At 31.9% G+C, this 19,273-nt stretch overlaps 1 protein-coding gene across 5 annotated transcripts in view; it reads left to right on the top strand.

The window, feature by feature from the left end:
• LOC105837836 (potassium voltage-gated channel protein Shab) overlaps window positions 1-19,273 on the top strand; it is a 113,574-nt gene that overhangs the window by 50,543 nt on the left and 43,758 nt on the right. For 4 of the 5 annotated variants that reach the window (XM_036290395.1, XM_036290396.1, XM_036290393.1 and 1 more), the window contains exon 6: window positions 16,025-16,108. The exons of the other annotated variant lie outside the window; for it this stretch is intronic. In XM_036290395.1, coding sequence (XP_036146288.1) covers window positions 16,025-16,108 — 84 coding nt within the window. The remainder of the gene's footprint in view (window positions 1-16,024; window positions 16,109-19,273) is intronic. 5 annotated transcript variants of the gene reach the window in all.

Below are 19,273 nucleotides of genomic sequence, written 5' to 3'. Positions count from 1 at the left end.
TTATTTAACTTTAATTTTCGAATTATTTTGCTAATTTAGGGTTTTTTACGTGAAATGAGAATCAGGCTTATTTATTGTACAAAACTTAATCTTTATTTGAACTTTTAAATTCCAGCACAATTAACAAAATAGAAGAGATTACCATAACAAAAACATTAAGAAAATTTGTCTTAGCTCGATACATTGACCTGTTTATCATATTATTTTTGCTTAGCATTAACGAGCTCTTTATAATTGTTTGTATTGTTAAATATTGAATATAAAATTACGCTTATTCGATCCGTTTTTGCACGAAATGAAAAAATCTGGCAGGAAAAAAGCATCGCTCTGTTTTGCGAAGCGAGGCTTATTAATTGTTAGTAAACATTACAAAATTTGCAGGTATTTGAACGACAAATAAAAATAATGTTTTTCTAACAAAACTGTTTGTTACGTTTGTTAATTGAGTACTTATGAATAAGTTTTAACTGCAAAATTTCTTCGTACGTGATAAAACACATGGATGTGGTTGAATGAATTTTCACGTTGATAGTATACTTTCTTTCACGCATAACTTTAAAATCGGTTTTGAGAATATTTAATACATTCAAAAATGTGAGATATTCACTAACAGATGTAACACCTTAAATTCACAACAAAAACTTTAGCAATTAACATTTCGGTTTATGCAAAATGACATTCTTTCATTTTGCAAAACGCGTCAAATGAGCATAATTTTATGTGTCGCTGGCTTTATGGGTTTTCATGATTTTAAAGAATTATTTTACTGGTAATTCTTCTAGTAAATTAACAGAGAGTAAATTAACACAAAGTTTGTTTTATTATATGTATAACTATTTTTTGTTTTGTAAGGATGAATAAAAGTTATAATTATAAACTTGAAATATGTTTGGCAATTTACTATATTTTGGAGACGTTATGTCATAATCAATAGTATATTAGCGTATATGAAAAGTACGTTTTTTATATCTTATATACTATTATTTTACAATTAAATGTAATATTTTAAATGACTGCACCTTTTATTTTTGTTACATATTTACGTTTCTTTATATATATATTCTGGATATAAAGAATTATTGTACACATTTTGCTTATTACTCTTTATTTGCAATTTCGCGGATTGTTGTTTAACTATTCCTACTTTTTTGTTTTTTCCTTTTTTTTCTTTAATTCAATCCCCCCCCCTTTTTTTTAAGCAATAGATTTATTAATAACACAATTCAAATTAATTCTTTCTTTCATACTTAATTCTTTATAAATTATTATTAAACACTATTAAATATTATTAAATATAAATATTAATAATTACTATTACATAATTACTTATTAAAAAATATTATTAAAATCAAGAACCAGAATCGTAACCGGAAAAAACCGGAAAAACTGGAATTTAACGGTTTTGAGTTTCTGTATTTATCAAGGAACTGAAACTGTAGCTGGTTTTCAAATCTTTTTATTAAACCGTAACCGTAACCGAATCTTAATTTGATTCGGTCCGGGTCTCTGTATGTCGAAAAATGCAAAAAACGGAATGCAACATAATGGGAGATCGGTTTTACTCTGGTTTTTTTTTTTTTGAGGTTTTATTTTAGCCTCGATCGATGTTTTTTACTTTAAGATTTATTTTAACTTTTAACAATAAAGATACAATAAATTTTTTCTTCTCTAAGAAACCTTATTGTATATCATTAATAAAAAGCACTTAGCTTTAAACTCTAGGTCTACACTAATAACTTTAACTGAATTTCTGTAAAGGAAAAAAATATAATCAAAAGCCTCAAAAATAATATATTAGCTATAGCTCAAACATTTCAAAACCAAACTCATTAATTGTATGTCACCAAAATATTGTTAAGTAACAATGCCTCTAATGCCATTTTCCTTTTTTTTTATATATAATTACTTTTTGGGGTTAATAAAGGGGGTCGGATTTATCCAGGAATCGGGTTAGCCTCAGTCTCCCTTATTAGGGTGATGTGAAAAAAAAATTGAAATACTCAAAATTGGGCAAAAGTTGTGTTTCAATTTTAATAATAAACGTGCAAAAGAATTTTGCTGTGAATCAATATCTTTTGTTCCGGCAAGACGGCTAAAGTTTTGCTTTTTAGATGAAATTGCCAAAATGAAGAAATTCCGATCTACTTACAATTATATTTGTACATCTTAAAGTGACTTATTATACCTAAGCATAGAAAATATTTATGATTACTTAGATCCACAACCTCGGTCAGAGACAGTGATTCTGTCTCTGACTACTGAACGTTACAGTCGTTTTTAACGCTTTGTAGAAACTGCTGGCTTTTTTTGCTTGTGTTAATATTGTCTGAAATCAACATATGTAGTTTATAGTTTTTTTACAATACGCATATTGATTTATATTGTTCATAAATTACACGTTTTCGTACCATCGGTTTTGATCTTTTACATTTTTTGACAAGATTTTTGACCATAATTTTGGACTGTTTTTTATTGTATTATTTATTCGTTCACGTTTTAATTATTATGACACATTTTTGTAGACGATATGCATTGTTTTTATGGATATTCAATCGGCATCATTTTCTAAATGGTTAATTATATTTTTGTTTGCGTTATTTTACTCATGTTTAATTTCATAAATATTGGTAATTTGGCACGACTGAAGAGGACTATGTATAGTCGAAACGTTTCGAAATTTATTTAACAATTTTAACACAGTTGTTTTTAAAGCGTTCATAATGATATATTTTTGATTTAATAAATTATATTGGTATTAGCTCGACATATTGACCTGTTTATCTTATTATTTTTGCTTAGCATTAACGAGCTCGTTATATTTTGTTTATTTTTTGCAAAAAATGCATTTCTTGCAATGACAGACTCAATTATTTGTAAATATTTTTTGAACAGAAACTAGATTTGCAAATGAAGAGATGTAGATTTCTGGACGCATCTTTTAAAGATGATGTTGTGTTTTAATTCTAAACTAAGTTAATAGGCAATTATGTCACGAAAGTTAATGCATTGACTTGCCCACAAATATTACAAATAACATTACAAGGACATGATTCATTGGTCAATCTACACAAATATCAAGTTCTTCCGTTTTTAGGAACTTTTCAGACAAGCGATTAAAATATTTTCTAAAATTTGAAAATAAAGTTTCCTAGATATGAAATTTTAAAGCTTTCCCAGCGTATACACAGGCTGTGGAAAGAACAATCAAATTAGTTACTGAAACATTTGGCAAAATTTTCGGACGATAGAAAAGAAATAGGTATAATATATACAGGTTACATTAATTTTTCGAAATATTATGCCTGAATTTAAAACAAAGCGGGACTTTAGCCAATAAACATTTTTAAGCAAAATCCAATTTAAAACTTAATGCATAACGATTAGGAAGTAAAGAAGGGCTTGAGAGGAATTCATGTGTAACCACCTTTACGTAGTGAATTCTAAGTTGCCTTTACGGCGAGTGAAGAGTTGCACGTTTAATTTTAAAAAGAAGGCTGAAAAATATTTTATTCTGATACACTTTCTTATCATAATATCTTATTTTCTGTGCTCAGGCATAATGAACCACTTTAAAATGTACAAATGTAATTGTAAGTAGATTAGAATTTTTTTATATATTTTATCTAAAAAGCGAAACTTTAGGTGTCTCGCCGAAACAGAAAATATTGATCCACAACGAAATTTATTTGCACGTTTATTATTAAAGTTAAGACATAATTTTTGTGCATTATCTGATGTTGAATATTTTAATTTCAATTTTTTCGTTCCGTTCTAACAAACACACACACACACACACACACACACACAATTTTATCTGTGTGTGTGTATTTTACAAAAACAACTTTAAATAAATTTATTTAATATAATTTTTTTAGTTCTGTTACATTTTAAACGTTAAATTATTAGTTGACAGAAGAGTTTAAAGCAATATTTTTTAATAAAACATTTACATTTCCTTCGCTTAAATAACATTCTAACAATTTCCTCGTGAGATTTCTGTTTGTACTGCTCATTACCAAATGACAACTAATATTTCGCATGCAAAATTCAGCAAAAATAGGATATAAATTTGCGTAGCGTTAGTTTTAGTAACCATAACTCAATCGCAATTTAATAACTTTTTATTTCTAAATATATTGAATTTAATTATATAATAACAAAAATTTTTAAATAAAAACAAATTAAATAAAATAAATTATTTAATATAATAAAGTTACAATTTAAGTAAAATAATACAATACTTTCAGTAAATTGTTTTTTATAATAATTGCTCATTTTAAGGCTTTTGCGACCACTGATATTATCAACAGGAAAAGCTTCCGGATAGAAGCTATATACCATTTATTGCTTATACAATTAAATAAAATGTATTTACATAAAACAAGGAAATTAATTTAAAGAATATTTATTTATAGGTTAAGTTAATCTTTGGAAAAAATACTATTATTTAAAAATACTATTATTTAAAAAATTAAACAATAGCAATTTTTAACAGAAACATTAATTTGATTGGATTATTTTAATACATTTTTTTCAGATTTAAGAAAATTTGTTAAATCTAAAGAAACATTTCTCTCTGTATATTTGTATTCAATTTTTATGTTTCACACACAGAAATAGATCAAATTTATAATTACTTTTACACGATAATTTTTTATATAAGGAAATTGTTAAGAGGATCCTAAAGTTGTCTGTTTTACTAACATTCTGTTCAATTATTTAGTTTTAAATTGAATTTACATACAAATTTTTTTACATATTTAAAGTACGTACATACAAACAAACGATTAGATCAAGACCAAGAATGCAAAAAAATTTTTAAGTTTATTTGTTCATAAAAATATTTGCTTGAAAATACAAGTTATGTAGCTTTTACGTACAAATGAATGGTATCTCGCGGTTAGGAATAGATTGAGAAATAAGACTATATTCGTCAAATTACGATTAAAAGCCGTAAAAAAAGTTATTTGATATCTGTAATGTTTAGAAATCTGTAATGAAAGCGCTTAGATAAATAAAATTTGATCATACAAATAACTTTTTTTACGGCTTGTAATCGTAATTTGACGAATATAGATTTATTCTTCAATTTTCCGAATTGCGGGATACTATTCATTTGTATGTATAAGCTACATAACTTATATTTTAAAGCGAATATTTTCATGAATAAGGATAAATGAATGACTACATTATCAACCTCGATCAAGTTTGATCGAACACTTTAGCATCCTCTTAATGGGAAAATTTTTGCATTAATGATGTCTATTGTGCTTGTACTTAGCAATTAAATTTCTCAAATAAGCATGTTTTTATGGTTTACATATTTAATTATATATGGCTTAGTTGTTTCATGCTCAAAGGCAACAGAAAGAAACAATAATTCGCTTATCATAAAATGTCTATGTAAATATGGATATTATTAATAATCCGATAGTATAGTGTTTTTTATATCATTATTTATTTAAATAATTAATCAAACGATATTTTGTCATTTTTAGAACACAACACATTTTTATTAAACTTCTAACGTTTTTTAACATTTAATAATATCCATATAATATTAAATAAATTGAGGAGGATAGAAGATGGCGCCGTAGTGTGTGAAAACGAGATTGTGAGCTCCGGAGTTTGTGATTGAAAGTGGAGAATGGTGGAGTAGAGGAGAGCTGGGAGGGTAAACATGAAGTTGTCGAGGGATACAGGTGGAATTGGAGGGAAGTAGCGGAAGGAAGGAGAGGAAGAGCAATGGGGGTATGAAAATTTGGAGCCGGAATGAGAATGAGAAGGCAGATAATGGAGCGACGGTTAAGATCGAGCAGAGGGGATAGTGAAGGAAAGAGTAGAGATATATGGAGAAGAGAGTATACCCGGTGGAGACAATGGAAACAATAGATGGTGGAAGGGTAGTCGGATCATGGGATCGAAGCAGTGGCCAATGGCGAAAGAGGCGGACGGTCGATTGGTTGGTGCGGTGGCAGGCGAAGGTTTGCAATACTGAGAGAGGAGACGGCGATAGCGTGTTTTGGGAAAGCTTGCGTTTACATATGGTCCGTTGGTAAAGAGAGAGATGAGAAGACAGGAGACGGAAGAACTGAGGGAGATAAAGGCTGTTTTCCGGCTAGGTACACAGATGACACAGTGTAACACTGTGTCCAATATAAAGTGTTCCAACTATGACACAGTGTTACATTGCTCGACACGGTAAAAAGCTGAGTACGAGCGTATAAAATATGTCAGTGTTATCAACTTTTCAAGAAGTTTTATATTTAACATGTATATATGTTATAGTAACAATGTTAATTTTTAATATCAATTCTAATAACATAACAAAATTAAAGAAAGGAATAAGAAAGAGTGTCCAAATAGCCAGAATATATGAGATGAATTCCAGTTATGAAACATTATGTCGTCACTGTGTGACAATGTTACACAATATCGAGTTGTAGCTGGAAAGTTAATATTAAAAAAATTTTTTTTATGAATTAAGCATTTTCTAATAAGTCTTATTAAATAAGAGATACAGTGCTTTACAATGAATTATTTTATTTGTTTAACATTTTATAGTTAATAATGGAAGCTGAAATAATATATCCACTGCAGTGTTTTCAAATAAATCATTCCACTGCTGTAATTGGGAAATTATATAATCATTATAATTATTAAATTTATGTAAATTTTTAATTGTAATAGAATGTAATATTCAATATTAATAGTTAACATGATTAACGTGTGTAAAAGATAGTAATAATTAATAGTAAATTTATCAATATATATTGATTATTGTATCATATATATTTATAGTTGTAACAAATAATAAAATAAAGTATGCATTAAATATCTTCCATTATTTAGAAACCATTTTTTAATAAAATCGTGTTATTTATCTTTTTAATTTTCGTTTTTTATTAACAAAAAGATTTTATAAAAACAATTTGGAATTATAATCACTCGAAAATTATATTTTTCAGAAATATTTAATGGGAATAATCTAACCGTTTAACTGCAATTAAAAATTTTTATCATTACATATTTTTATCTACAGAAAAATAAATGATACCAAATGTAAAAATGTAAAAATGTTTGTATTCGTGGAGTGACGACACAGTCAAACTTAGCTTTTTAGCTGTGTACGATTGTGTTGACTTGTGTTGTAGTTGGAAAGCACTAGTTCGTACACTGTGTACATTATTGGAAAGCACCCATGGTGTAGGCTGAAGGCACACTAAAGACACGATACAAAAAAAAGGAATAACAAATCCAAAGTTTTAGATCACTTATAAATAGGAAGCTAAGGTTTTAGCCATCCTTGCCGATCATAAATATGTTTCAACAATACAAACAAATATAAAGGGCTTATTAATGCTAAGCAAAAATAATACGATAAACAGGTCAATATATCAAGCCAAGACAAATTTGTCTTGGCTTGATATATTAACCTGTTTATCGTATTATTTTTGGATAAATATGTTTCATTATTAAATTTGACAAAGTACGTAGTTTAAATAGTCTGGTGAAAAATCTTTTTAGTGTAATCTAATGAGACATTAATATTAACTGCTATTTTAATTAAGTCTTGTACCGTTAAAAAGTTATAAATGTTGAAACATATGTCTTCAAATTAAAACGAGAAAGATTGTAGTTAGTTAAATTTAATTGAAATGGTAAGAGATTTTCTAATTTTGCTATCATATGTAAATATAGATGGCTGACAGTAAAAATATGGAATACAAATACACTCTGGTGACGTTTTCTAAACCTAAGTTTAGAGTTTTAATTGTTCCCACAAGAACGTTACACAGGGAAACACAGTGTAGCGTGTCTTAGCTGGAAAACAGCCAAAGAGAGGAATGAGAGAGGAGCTGACATGATTGGTAAGAGGAATGTATGAGGAAGTGAAGGAGAGTGAGGTGATAGGTTGAGGAGGTGTCAGAGATGGAGAGAGGTGAAAAGAAGGTCGAACAGAGAAGGAGGCAGATGGAGAAGACGGAGGTGAAATATGGAAGTAAAAAGATGGAAAGGGCGAAGAAGCGGATAGAAAAGAGGAAGCCAGTAGCAGCGGAAAAGATCAACGGGAGCAGGGAGAAGAGAACTAGGATGACGTGGGAGGAGAGCGAGGGAATGAGTGAGGAAGACGGAGAGATGGCAGAAGTGTCGAAGAAGCAGACAGGATAGGTAAGAGGAAGTGGGAGGTGAAGAAAAGAGAGGAGAGAGGTCAGGGAAGGCGCCGGAGAGGGGGAGAGGAGAGAAGATCAAATAGAGGAGGAAGCAGATAGAGAAGACGGAGGGGAATATAGAAGTAAGAAGATTGAGAGTGCGAAGGAGCAGATAGACAGGAAGAGGGCAGTGCCGCATGATAATGCGGGAGGAGAGCGTGAAAGAGTAAGAAGGATGGAGAGATAGGGGAGAATCCTGGAATGGAAAGAGATGTTTGAAGGAGTGGGAAGCGAGAAGAAAGGCGGGAAAGAGCGGAGGATGAGGAGAAATATAAGGATGTAGAAGAGGGCGCCAGTGGAAGAAAGAAGTGAGAGAGAGGCAGGAGAGGCGAAGGTGGTATGGCAGAGCAAAGGAGATCAGCCGAGAGGAGGCTGGCAGGGGAGGAGAGACAGGAACAGGGGAGGAGGAGGATGAGAGGAAAAAACAGACGAAGAGGACGTTGAAGAGGGATGAAGAGTAATGGTGTTTGGCAGAAAGGGAAGAGGATGTGTGGGAGGAGAAGAGAAGAGAGACAATGCGGAGGAGGAGCGAGGTGGAGGAGAGGCCGGAAGAAGACTGGAGGAGAAGGCGGAAGACATGGGAAAAGAGGCAAAAGGGAGGGAGGAAGATCGAGGGAGGAAGGATGAAGAGATAATGGAGGAGGAATAAAGTGGGGAAAAGGGGAAAGGGTAAAAGATTGTAGGGGGCGAGGAAGACAGGGTGGTATAGTATGTAAGGCTGTCCAATGGCCAGGTCGTGTAGGATACTTTGAGGATATTGTATAACATGAATATTGTATGTAATGTATGTTGTTTATTTTGTATGTACGGAGAGGTGCTAGAGTTGCAAGAGGTTGAGTGCATCCCTAAAAAACACCGTCGACCTCGAAAGGGAGTACAGAATAAATCATCTAATATTAAATAAATTATTAACACTCAAATGATCAGTTATTAAACATTTTCTATCAATGATAATATGTATATATATATTATCTGATAATATATAATATATATGTTAGGTGGAAAGGCATCATGAAAATGTTTAGAACTTTTATATTTCTTATTGTTTAATTAATTTAATTATTATAATATAATTAATTACAGTATGATTATAATTAATTTAATATTTAGTAAGTATAAACTATGTACAACTAAACTAAAACAGAAAAAGATTAAAAAAGGGCCGATTTTGGCTTCCAAAGGATGTAAATAGAAAAAATATTGTTCTTTTGTAGATTTTGACCACCTAAATACAATAAAATTAAAAAATTTTGTGGGGCTTAGAAAATCTTTCAAAAATTGAGCGATAACATGATATATTTTAGAAATTCGAATGATGGAGCCATCACGAACCGCATCCGTGTAAATATTTTTTGGAGAGCATAAAAGTGGGGATGAGAATTTTATATATGTAAGAAAGATGTAATTGATTTTCTCTTCTCCGATTTTGATGCGCTTTAACATTGTGAATCTACATTTAAAAAAAGTTGTTCGAGTTTTTCTAATGCGCCTTTTTTTTATAACAATCGATATTATGATTTATAAGGCATGAAGAAAAGCCCATTATCACATAGCGCAGTGGAAACGTGCACGACTAGTAATAATGGGAGACCCAGCGGGCTGGGTTTAAAATGTTTCATCGGCGGTGTTTTTTAAAAATTATTTTATATTTATGTGTATTCTATTTTATATATATATATATATATATATATATATATACGTACAATAATATGTGTTTCTTATTTAGTTTATATTTAAAATCAATATATAATACTATACAAAAAAAAACTTTTATTTTTATTTTTAATGTTCACACATTTTTTAATAATCAATATTTCCAATAATTATAAAAAAACTATCATATGTCTGACTGCTTTTGCTTTTAGAACTAGAGTGATCCTTGCTCTAATTATATAATAATTCCGAGGGCCCCAATCCCAATTAAAATTCTTCTATTTCTTATATTTCTATATATGATCATGTATCTATGTTTTGTGCTTCCTTCTCTCTCTTTTTTCCTCTTCTCTCCTTGATATATGTATATGCGACTAATTATATGATCTTAAATATTTAATTACTTAAATTATTATTTTATAACGCTACTCAACAAAACAGTTAAAACAATTTAGTTAGTCATTAGATTCTTATTATTATGCCATGCCAAAAAGATTTTACTATTCATTAATCTCTTTCTTTCCCTAACATGAAATCGCAATGAAAATATAATAAAATGTTGGTTCCGTTTTTTTTTTTGCATTTTATAGTATATATATATATATATATATATATCTTTTAAAATTTATTTTTTTAAAATTGTGTGGCTTTTTACTTTCTTTTACATGTAGCCTGTTTTTTTTAGCTGCACTGATGCACTGGTACAATAAGTTAATATGAGAAAAAATATATTGGTCTCACTTTAATTTGTTGCACCAGTGCACCAGTGCAGCTAAAAAAAACAGGCTACATGTAAAAGAAAGTAAAAAGCCACACAATTTTAAAAAAATAAATTTTAAAAGATATATATATCACAGGCCCATGTTTTTACATTCTGATTAATTGTAAAATAAGTCAACTTGTTACGTTGTATGCTTCAAATTGATTTATTTTTCAATTTCAATTGCACCATAATTAGAAGTGTCTGCATCTTCCGTCAGCGAGTAAGATAGAAAAATGTTGGTAATAGTATATATGCGGTATATATACGGTAAACATTGCGCATGCCCGAAGTACTGTAACAGTAATATGACGTATGAGCAACAACCTATTATATGATGTCCGATTTTAGTCACAATAATGAAAGAAATGTCAATGTTTCTTGATCAAACATCATGTTCTTCCTCAATTTTCAAAGTGTTCTCTAAGTTCGTGAATTTTTAAATAATTTTATCTTATTCAAGAAGTTAAAATCTGTAAAAAAACATTATCTTCTTATACTTTTGGAAAACAAAACTGGCTCTTTTTTGACATCCTCCTTTATTCGTGAAATATTTATTAAATAAAAAAGTAATTAATATTTAATACTTTTTTAATTTTTTTAGTAGAAGAGAAAGTGATAACTTTAATTCACATTTTGTATAATATTTTTTTAATAATCAATATTTTAATTTGAAAACATAATTAATATTTTCATTTGCCAATAATTGTTATTTTAATAGATTATTGAAATTATAAAATGTGTAATACTTAGGATGTTATTTATAAAAATGTTAAGTTAACTATACGATAAATCAAAACAAAACAAAGCTAACAATAGATTTAAAAATTAGTTTTGTTAAAAAAATCGTTTTGTTATAAAATTTAAGTTATATATTTTATCAAAATAAAAGGAGAACATTGCAGGATAAATGCATAGTAGGTACTTATTATCTTCAGTATATAGAGTACAGTATTAAAAATCTATAGTACATATAAACTATAGATTAGCAGTAGAAATATAAATAATTTATTGAATAACTATTTCGATAAAATTTTGAAAAGAAGGTATGTTAGATCTGTTAAAGTACCAGTATGCTTAACAATTGAAGTTACAGTAATAAAAAAAGTAATTTAAAAAATTAATAATATGAATAAATATGCAGAATGTGATGTGGGTATAGTAGCGGTCTAATCTACGTATGTGCGTGCGTGTGCGCGCGCGCGTGTGTGTGCGTGCATGCGTGCGCGTGAAGCATTCTCTGCACCACATGGGTTTGCGACTTTCTACGCAAAACGAGTTGCCGCTTTTTAGATGTGTCAATAGTCATAATTTATGAATATCTAGATGAGATCCGCTTGACTGTGCGTAAAAGAACTGTATGCACTGTGTTCAATGTAACAAATATTTAGTTAACAAAAGTTAATAACAAATTTTACATGCATGTGTGCGTGTGTGTTAAAAATTTTACAAAAATATGTGTTGTGTTCAAAAGCAATTGTGCGCAAATGCAACGTGTCCAATCGAAAGGTGTGCTGCAACTTTATGTGTCCAATAGCACGGTGTGCAATTGCAACGTGTCCAATTGTACTGTGCACAAATGAAGGCTTCTCTTACCTCTACACCTCCTCTTGTGACCTTATCCTCTCTTAATCTAATTATACATCTCCTGTTCTTCTATTCTGCGTGTATCTATCTAATTTCGCTATCTACAAGCTGAAAACCAAAGGACCTATCTTACAGCACCGTTTTGCTCCTTTCGTCCTATTCCTGTACCTTCTTTCAATCTTCTATTCGTCTGGTTTCACACTTCCTAATTCCTCTAGTATACAACTTAAATTTTTTTCTCTTCTTACGTTATCATGCACTGTTTTTCAATTCATCCATAAGAATGAAAAATCTTTTATTTCTTTCTCCCTCTCTGCACAGTATGGATCAAACTAAATAATGTCCATTGCTCCTTTACCTTGACTTTGATATTCTCTCTTATCTCCTCTCTCCTACAACTCTGTTCCATCCAATAGTTTTACCAAGTACATTTTCCTTCTTCCTTAAACTATGTTGTTTCTTATTCGCTTTTTTCCTCTTCTTTTCCTAGTTATGTATTTCACAATTCTATTGCTTTTGCAGACTTCACAATCTATTTTCTCTTCTTCCTTCATTTCGTTTATCTTGTTTCTGGTCCAGAAAGCCCTTTAGTTTACTCTTTTTTCTATATTATTGATCCTCTCTCGCAACTCTTTTTTTCGCCTCTTTAAAATCCTTTACATTTTCTTTTCTCTTGTACAGCCTGTTTTACTAGCTCTTTTAATCTATTTACTTCTTTTCTCTCTTTTACATTTATCTTTATTGTTGTTTTCTGGATCCTATAACTTCTGTCAGAATTTTGTTGTCTCGTTATTTCGGATCTCCATTCATTTGCTTTTTTCGCTTTTTTTCCTGTATCCGCTCTGCTTCGTCGTCTTCTTCTATTCTTGATCTTCTTTCTGCAATCTTTTTCTTCTCTTCTTCTTTCTGCTTTTCAATTTCATGGCTTAGGACTGTGATCTGAGTCTACTTTTTCCTCTACTCTAAAATCCTTAATCGTATACAATTTCATTTACTATTATATATTTTACCTGTCTTACATAATCTATACTATATTACCTCTTTTTTTATCTACGTATATTCTCGTATCTTCTCTTTCTCGTTTAATTATCTTCCTAAATTCTATGAACATAACCTACCTCTTGCTTACTTCTATATTCTCTAGCCTTATCCTTTTTTCTCCTCCGTTTTCTTTAACTCACCTTTCTATCTTACTTAATTCTCTTATCCGCATTCTCTGGCTTTTTCTATCCTCCTATCTTTTTTCTTCTCTTTTTTTATACATTTTCCCGCACTCGCTTATGCATCTTAACTTCCCTAGCCGCGATTTTTCTGCCCGTCTTCTATCCTCTCTTTCTACTTCTATCGCTTTCCCCTCAATTCCCCGGCATTTTATTCTCCTCTCTTCCCATTCACTTCTATTTTTTCAACCTAAATCTTTAAATACCTACTTAACGCTATGCTATCCACTATTATCGTCACACGTCCATTCGCTCTCACACCTCCTAACTAAGTCTCATATTTATGTTAGTAATTATTTATAATTATATTAAAGTTGATTAAAGTATTTAAATGGTACAATTTTTTGGAACGCATTTAATTGAATTCAAAAAACTGTCATGACTTTTCCTGGCGGAAGGGCTGCAATCAAAAATAAAGAAAAGGACCAAGATGTCTGTTACTTTGCGGGAGAATTTCGGCTGCACACCGACTCAACAGGTTGCGCGCCAGATTTGTGCGACAACACGTCAATTCGCGAAAATCACGAAGAGCAGTCTCAATCCGTGCGCGAAGGTTGGCCAGCTCGTTCTAATGATAGAAGGGCATGGACGTTTAATTTTGGCAGGCCCAGTACTCCTAGTAATAGAGAGGACATCTCAGTAGTATTTTTGCCAAATAAAATATTTTTCTTAATTACAGAAAATGTGTATTTTTTATCATTATTTGAACATTCTACTCTTACCTACGCGCGCTTGTGTGTGTAGTCACAAGAGTCCGCAAATTTGTGATACGTTACTGTATTTAACTCGTAAGCGCATGCGTCGGCATAACGTGTCAGGTAATCCGGCAAAATCTGGCAATACTGTCGACGATAAGAGTGCGCAAATCAGCGATATCAATATCAGTGGAAAACGACAAAGGAACGAAAGAAATTCAAACGACGCTTCTCTTAACAATTAGCAAAGATTTATTTAAAGTAATAAGTAAAATTTATTCAGTTAAAAAAATAGTAAGGTGACGTAATTAGCACAAATGAAAGAAACTAATAATTACAAGCTCATAGCGTGTGACAAGAAATCCAGATGATGCAATAAACCGGGCATAAAATATTCTGGGCGAGCTCAAGATGCCGACAATCATGGCAACGATCGCAAATGCGCACTCCTCGAGCGGGTTTGCCGTAGATCGGTTACGTGTACCACGAGAATTTGCTCGTGCCGAGCGGTACGCACGACACCGATCCTGCTACGTACAAATCTACACACGCGGAACACACAAATGGCGAGGTACTTGCGTCTCCAGACCCACCGGTTTTACGCTAACAAACGATATGCGCGGGGACTACTTTCTCTACGCGGGTGCAATACTTGCACGAGCGAGAGCTTTGCAGCGCACGCGGTCGCTTAACTGCAAGAGGAAATTTTCAACAGAATCCGCTCACCTTCATGGTCACTGGATTCGGCGCGATCAGCCCCCTCTTGTTTGCACTCTTTCCCGACAATTTATTCAAAATCACGTGGTCTTCCCGCGGCTGACGCAACACTAACACCAACGCGAGTAGAGCGCAGAACGAGAACGCGGCCGACCCGCTAGTCGGTAGTTTTACAAAATTACAGCAAATGCGAAGGACCAATTTACCAATAACGTCCACGGTTGCTGTTGCCTCCTCTGTCATCGGGATAGCACTCTCTTGGCTCTCGGGACGTGGGCTGTTGTCTCTAAAGGGTTGCGCATTGACCTCGCGCATTGCGCGACTCAATCACGACAGAGCGCGCAGTCCTGTGGATGCAGGAATGTGCGCGCTTCAATCCGCCGTTGCCGCTTTCTGCGCGTCCTTCTAGATTCGGCTGAGATGCTGATTTTCCGCCTACCGGCCTTGCCTTTTCCCGGCAGCGTTGCGTTCCCTCGCGCGTTGCCCGCTCGTCTCGCCTCCCCGGTGGCTCCTCCCTCGCGATTGCTGCTATTTTGCCCGGCGAAATTCCTCGCCCTCGTTCCTCTCTCCATTCCTATCGTTCTAATCCTCCGAATTCTTCTCAGATCACGCGACAAGGCCGTTCGCATGAACAAAGGAAAAATATTTACAATTAGTAATGTTACTTGTTACTGAACTAAATATTAAAATATATTTACCGTCACGATTTCCCTTAGAGATTCCGTCTTTTGTCTCGGCTCCTCATCCGGCGCGAATCCGCAGCCTGTGACGGGGAAGAAACACTGATTTCCGTGGCAGCGGCACTGCCACGTCACAAAACATATTATCAATTACATTATTTAATAAACATAGAGAAGTATATCCAATCTCTCCTTTTACAAGCGTTGCGAGAGATTTTATTTTTAGTCTAGTAATATCAGCATTCTAATATTTTTTGGCTCTGTAATTATATTAATATGACGTTTTTATATTGATATTAAGTATTTTTTCTCGTTCTTGAACCGATCGAATTGTATGCCTAACACTAGATTTCAATTGAAAGCATCACGAAAGAAAGAAAAAGGAGAAAAGAAGCAAACATTAAAAAGAAGGATAATAGTTATAAAACCTTTCGATCGCTTTCAAAACGAGAACCATGTATTCATAAAAATAAAACAGGAAATATGTGACCTTTTGTAGGATGAAGAGAAAAAAGACAGCAGAAAATTCGAGAAAATTGATGAATTACCTAGTGAATTCGAGTGTTGCTTTTGTACTACGAAGGTATTTACGATCACTAATGTTTTTCACTAGGCGGCACTACATACACCAATGGGCTGTCAGCGAGTTCATAGTATCGAGATTATGGACCAAATATATGTGGCCGTTGAAACATTCTAAACTAATTTCTGTTATATCTTTAATGTGTACGCAAATATATGTGCGCATATATGTATCTTGTTGCTTCGCATATTTCTCTATCATTCGGACATGAACTTTTATTTGTCCGATCTTTATAACGATATGTGATCTTTTTTATCGTCTTTTTCTCCGTTTTTCAAAATATCTCGAAGTCAAAATATATGTTCTGCGTAAGTTTATATGCCTACAATATGCACACTATATAGTCCACTGGGTGTATGCACTGCCTCCCCTGTCACACTTTTTCTTTGCGAAGCATAACTTTTGCACTCGTAGAATACATTTTGCTCAGTCAAAAGTTTTAGTAAAGCATTCGTAGTATGTTTCTTACTTCCCTTATGATTTGTGTATTTGTAACACAAATATAGCATTTTATAATCAAGACACTGTATTTTATTGCCCATAAGGAAGTTACATGCGATACATGTATTAACACCCATATTTATCTACATATGTGCACGCATCATTTTCTTTTCACCTACGTAAGCATGTGATTGCACGTAACACATACCGCTACACACACACACACACAAGCAGATTTGTAATTTTTATTTGAGACAACCTTCTTACTTCTACAGCATGTAAATATTACTATAATATTAAAGTACGTAACATACATATACACGGAAAAGTATTTTAGTACTTTACATGACAATGCTCTTTGCTACATTTTCTAATCGCTAAACTGATGCGGCCGTATTGCTTCTTACGGACGGCGCTCGGTCGCTAACGCGCGCTTGGAATAGGAAAAAACGACATTGCGATCCGGTCTTTGTTTAGAGACAAGCACATTTCTCGATAGACTGACACTTAATTTTTAATAACCATAATTGCGAATCTGCATGTGTACATGCAAATTACGATTTTTTAAAGTAGATGGGACGTATATATGTCCTATTGGTTATTAAAGGGTTAAGGTAACATTTTGTAAAGTTTTATCAGCTTTTTTCACGCTAATAGAATTTAAATATTTAATTGCAACAATACCAATATGATGTTAAGTTAGATAAAAAATGAAACGAGTTATTTTGTGTATAACTGTAAAACTTGGCTAATTTTGCTTTTTTATATGTAATTTAATAAATAAGAAAACAAAAAACAAAAATTTAACTCCACAAAGTTGTTTTAAATTTTATTAAGTTATATTAAAATAAAAAGTATATCAAAATCGGCTAAATATTAATTTAGAGACTGTAGCCTTTTTTGAACACGAAATGTTGTTTGGCCCCACTGTGCGTCATCTCTTATGAATCGGGGTGTTTTATTAGCGTAAGTTCCCTTCGTTTCTTACGAATCGGGATGTTTTATTAGCGTGAGTTTCCTTTGCCTAGCACCCACGACTACCGGGCTTTATGCCGAGAAGTAGTTTTCTATTGTACTTATCGTACTGGCCAAAAATGCGCACATATTTAGATGCAATTTTCTCAGAAACTAAAAACATTTACCCAAAAACCAAAACACGGTTTTTGTTTTTTTACCTCCCTTTTCGAATACACTGTGGCTCATTTAAAAGTAGAGTTAGTAGATATTAGCATCTCTTTGTAAGATCTGCTGCAGACTGTATTTGGATAAAGATATAAGGATAAAGGACGGTTACAATCCAAGACAGCTCAGCTAATGATGCAAACTGCAACGTTTGTGAAACGTCAACGCAACGCTATACCAGGACACGGCATGTATCCGGAAGCCCTTTCTATTGAAAGCAACGTCAATGGCCGTGAAAGCTTTAAGTTTAAAACATAAAGATAAAGTTAAGATAGCCTATTGGCAATCTTAACTTTATCTTTACGTTTAAATCAAATAATCCAAGATATAAGTGAACAAATAATATATTAATATATTTCAAACGTTTTTCTAATATTTTTTTATATTCCTGCTGTCGAAGAAATAGAATCTAACCCTTTAAGGGAATGCTGTACTGCTTTTCAAACTTAATCAGGTTTGTAGAGTCATTTGTGCACATTATTAATAAGATTTCGTACATATTTCTTTTATGGATTTAGAAATCCTTTTTCTGAATTAAAGTACACATATTAATATCAATCTGTGAATTGGACTTTGTATCGAGAATAAAAAAATTTTTTTATACTGCTCTATTTATCAATTTTTTACGCGTGTATAACCTAAATTTTTGTTTTGCAATTTCGTCTCAATTAGACATAAAAATCTAATTTTCAAAACTTGACACTGTTCTCGTCGTCTATCAGTCTATGGATATGAATTACCGACAAAAAGACAGTAATTTTTGTTTCGCATTATCATTTTGTTTCTTTTATAGATTTGAATATAAAGTTTGAATATAAAGAAAAATCGGTATAAAGTTCAATTCACAGATGGATATGTGTACTTTAATTCTGGAAAAAAACTTCCACATCTATAAAAGAAATATATACAAAATCTAATTATGCATGAATAATTTTACATTATCGATCCTAACCAAGTATGAGAGAAAGTCCACCATTCCCTTAAGGTTTACATGATTAAATAATACACTTTGAGCTCTTTCCAAATGTTATGTCGATAAAATCTACCAGTACAACACTTTTGATATACATACATACATCCTAGATGGAAATAGATTCTCTGTTCTAATTTGAAATACAAAAATGTTTTCACTAAACAAGTCACTATTGTAACTATTTGCAAAACAAACTCACTGACATTTAATTCTATTTAATTTTTATGACAATTCACGAATTAATTATTTACAAAAACAGGTAAGTAATTGATAATTTTTCCCATCTATGCTTTCTTAACCCTTTTTGTGCTAGTGGGACGTCTTCTCTTTTTATCATCGATTTTCTCAATATTTAATTCTTTTTTACGTATCCTGAAGGCGGTTTTTTACTTTTTTGAGTGACTAAAGGTTCCAATATTGATATTTTGGTACTGAGGAATCAATATGTTTATTATTTTTATTGTACTAAATAAATGAGTTGAAAAAAATGACAATTTACGTAAAATAATTCAATTGTGAAAAAAAAGCCTCATAAATATATTTAAAATGTACATGAATTTATGTTTTTT

Source organism: Monomorium pharaonis, chromosome 7, assembly GCF_013373865.1.
Source record: "Monomorium pharaonis isolate MP-MQ-018 chromosome 7, ASM1337386v2, whole genome shotgun sequence".
NCBI lineage: Eukaryota > Metazoa > Arthropoda > Insecta > Hymenoptera > Formicidae > Monomorium > Monomorium pharaonis.
This window is presented reverse-complemented; position numbering and strand designations above follow the sequence as displayed.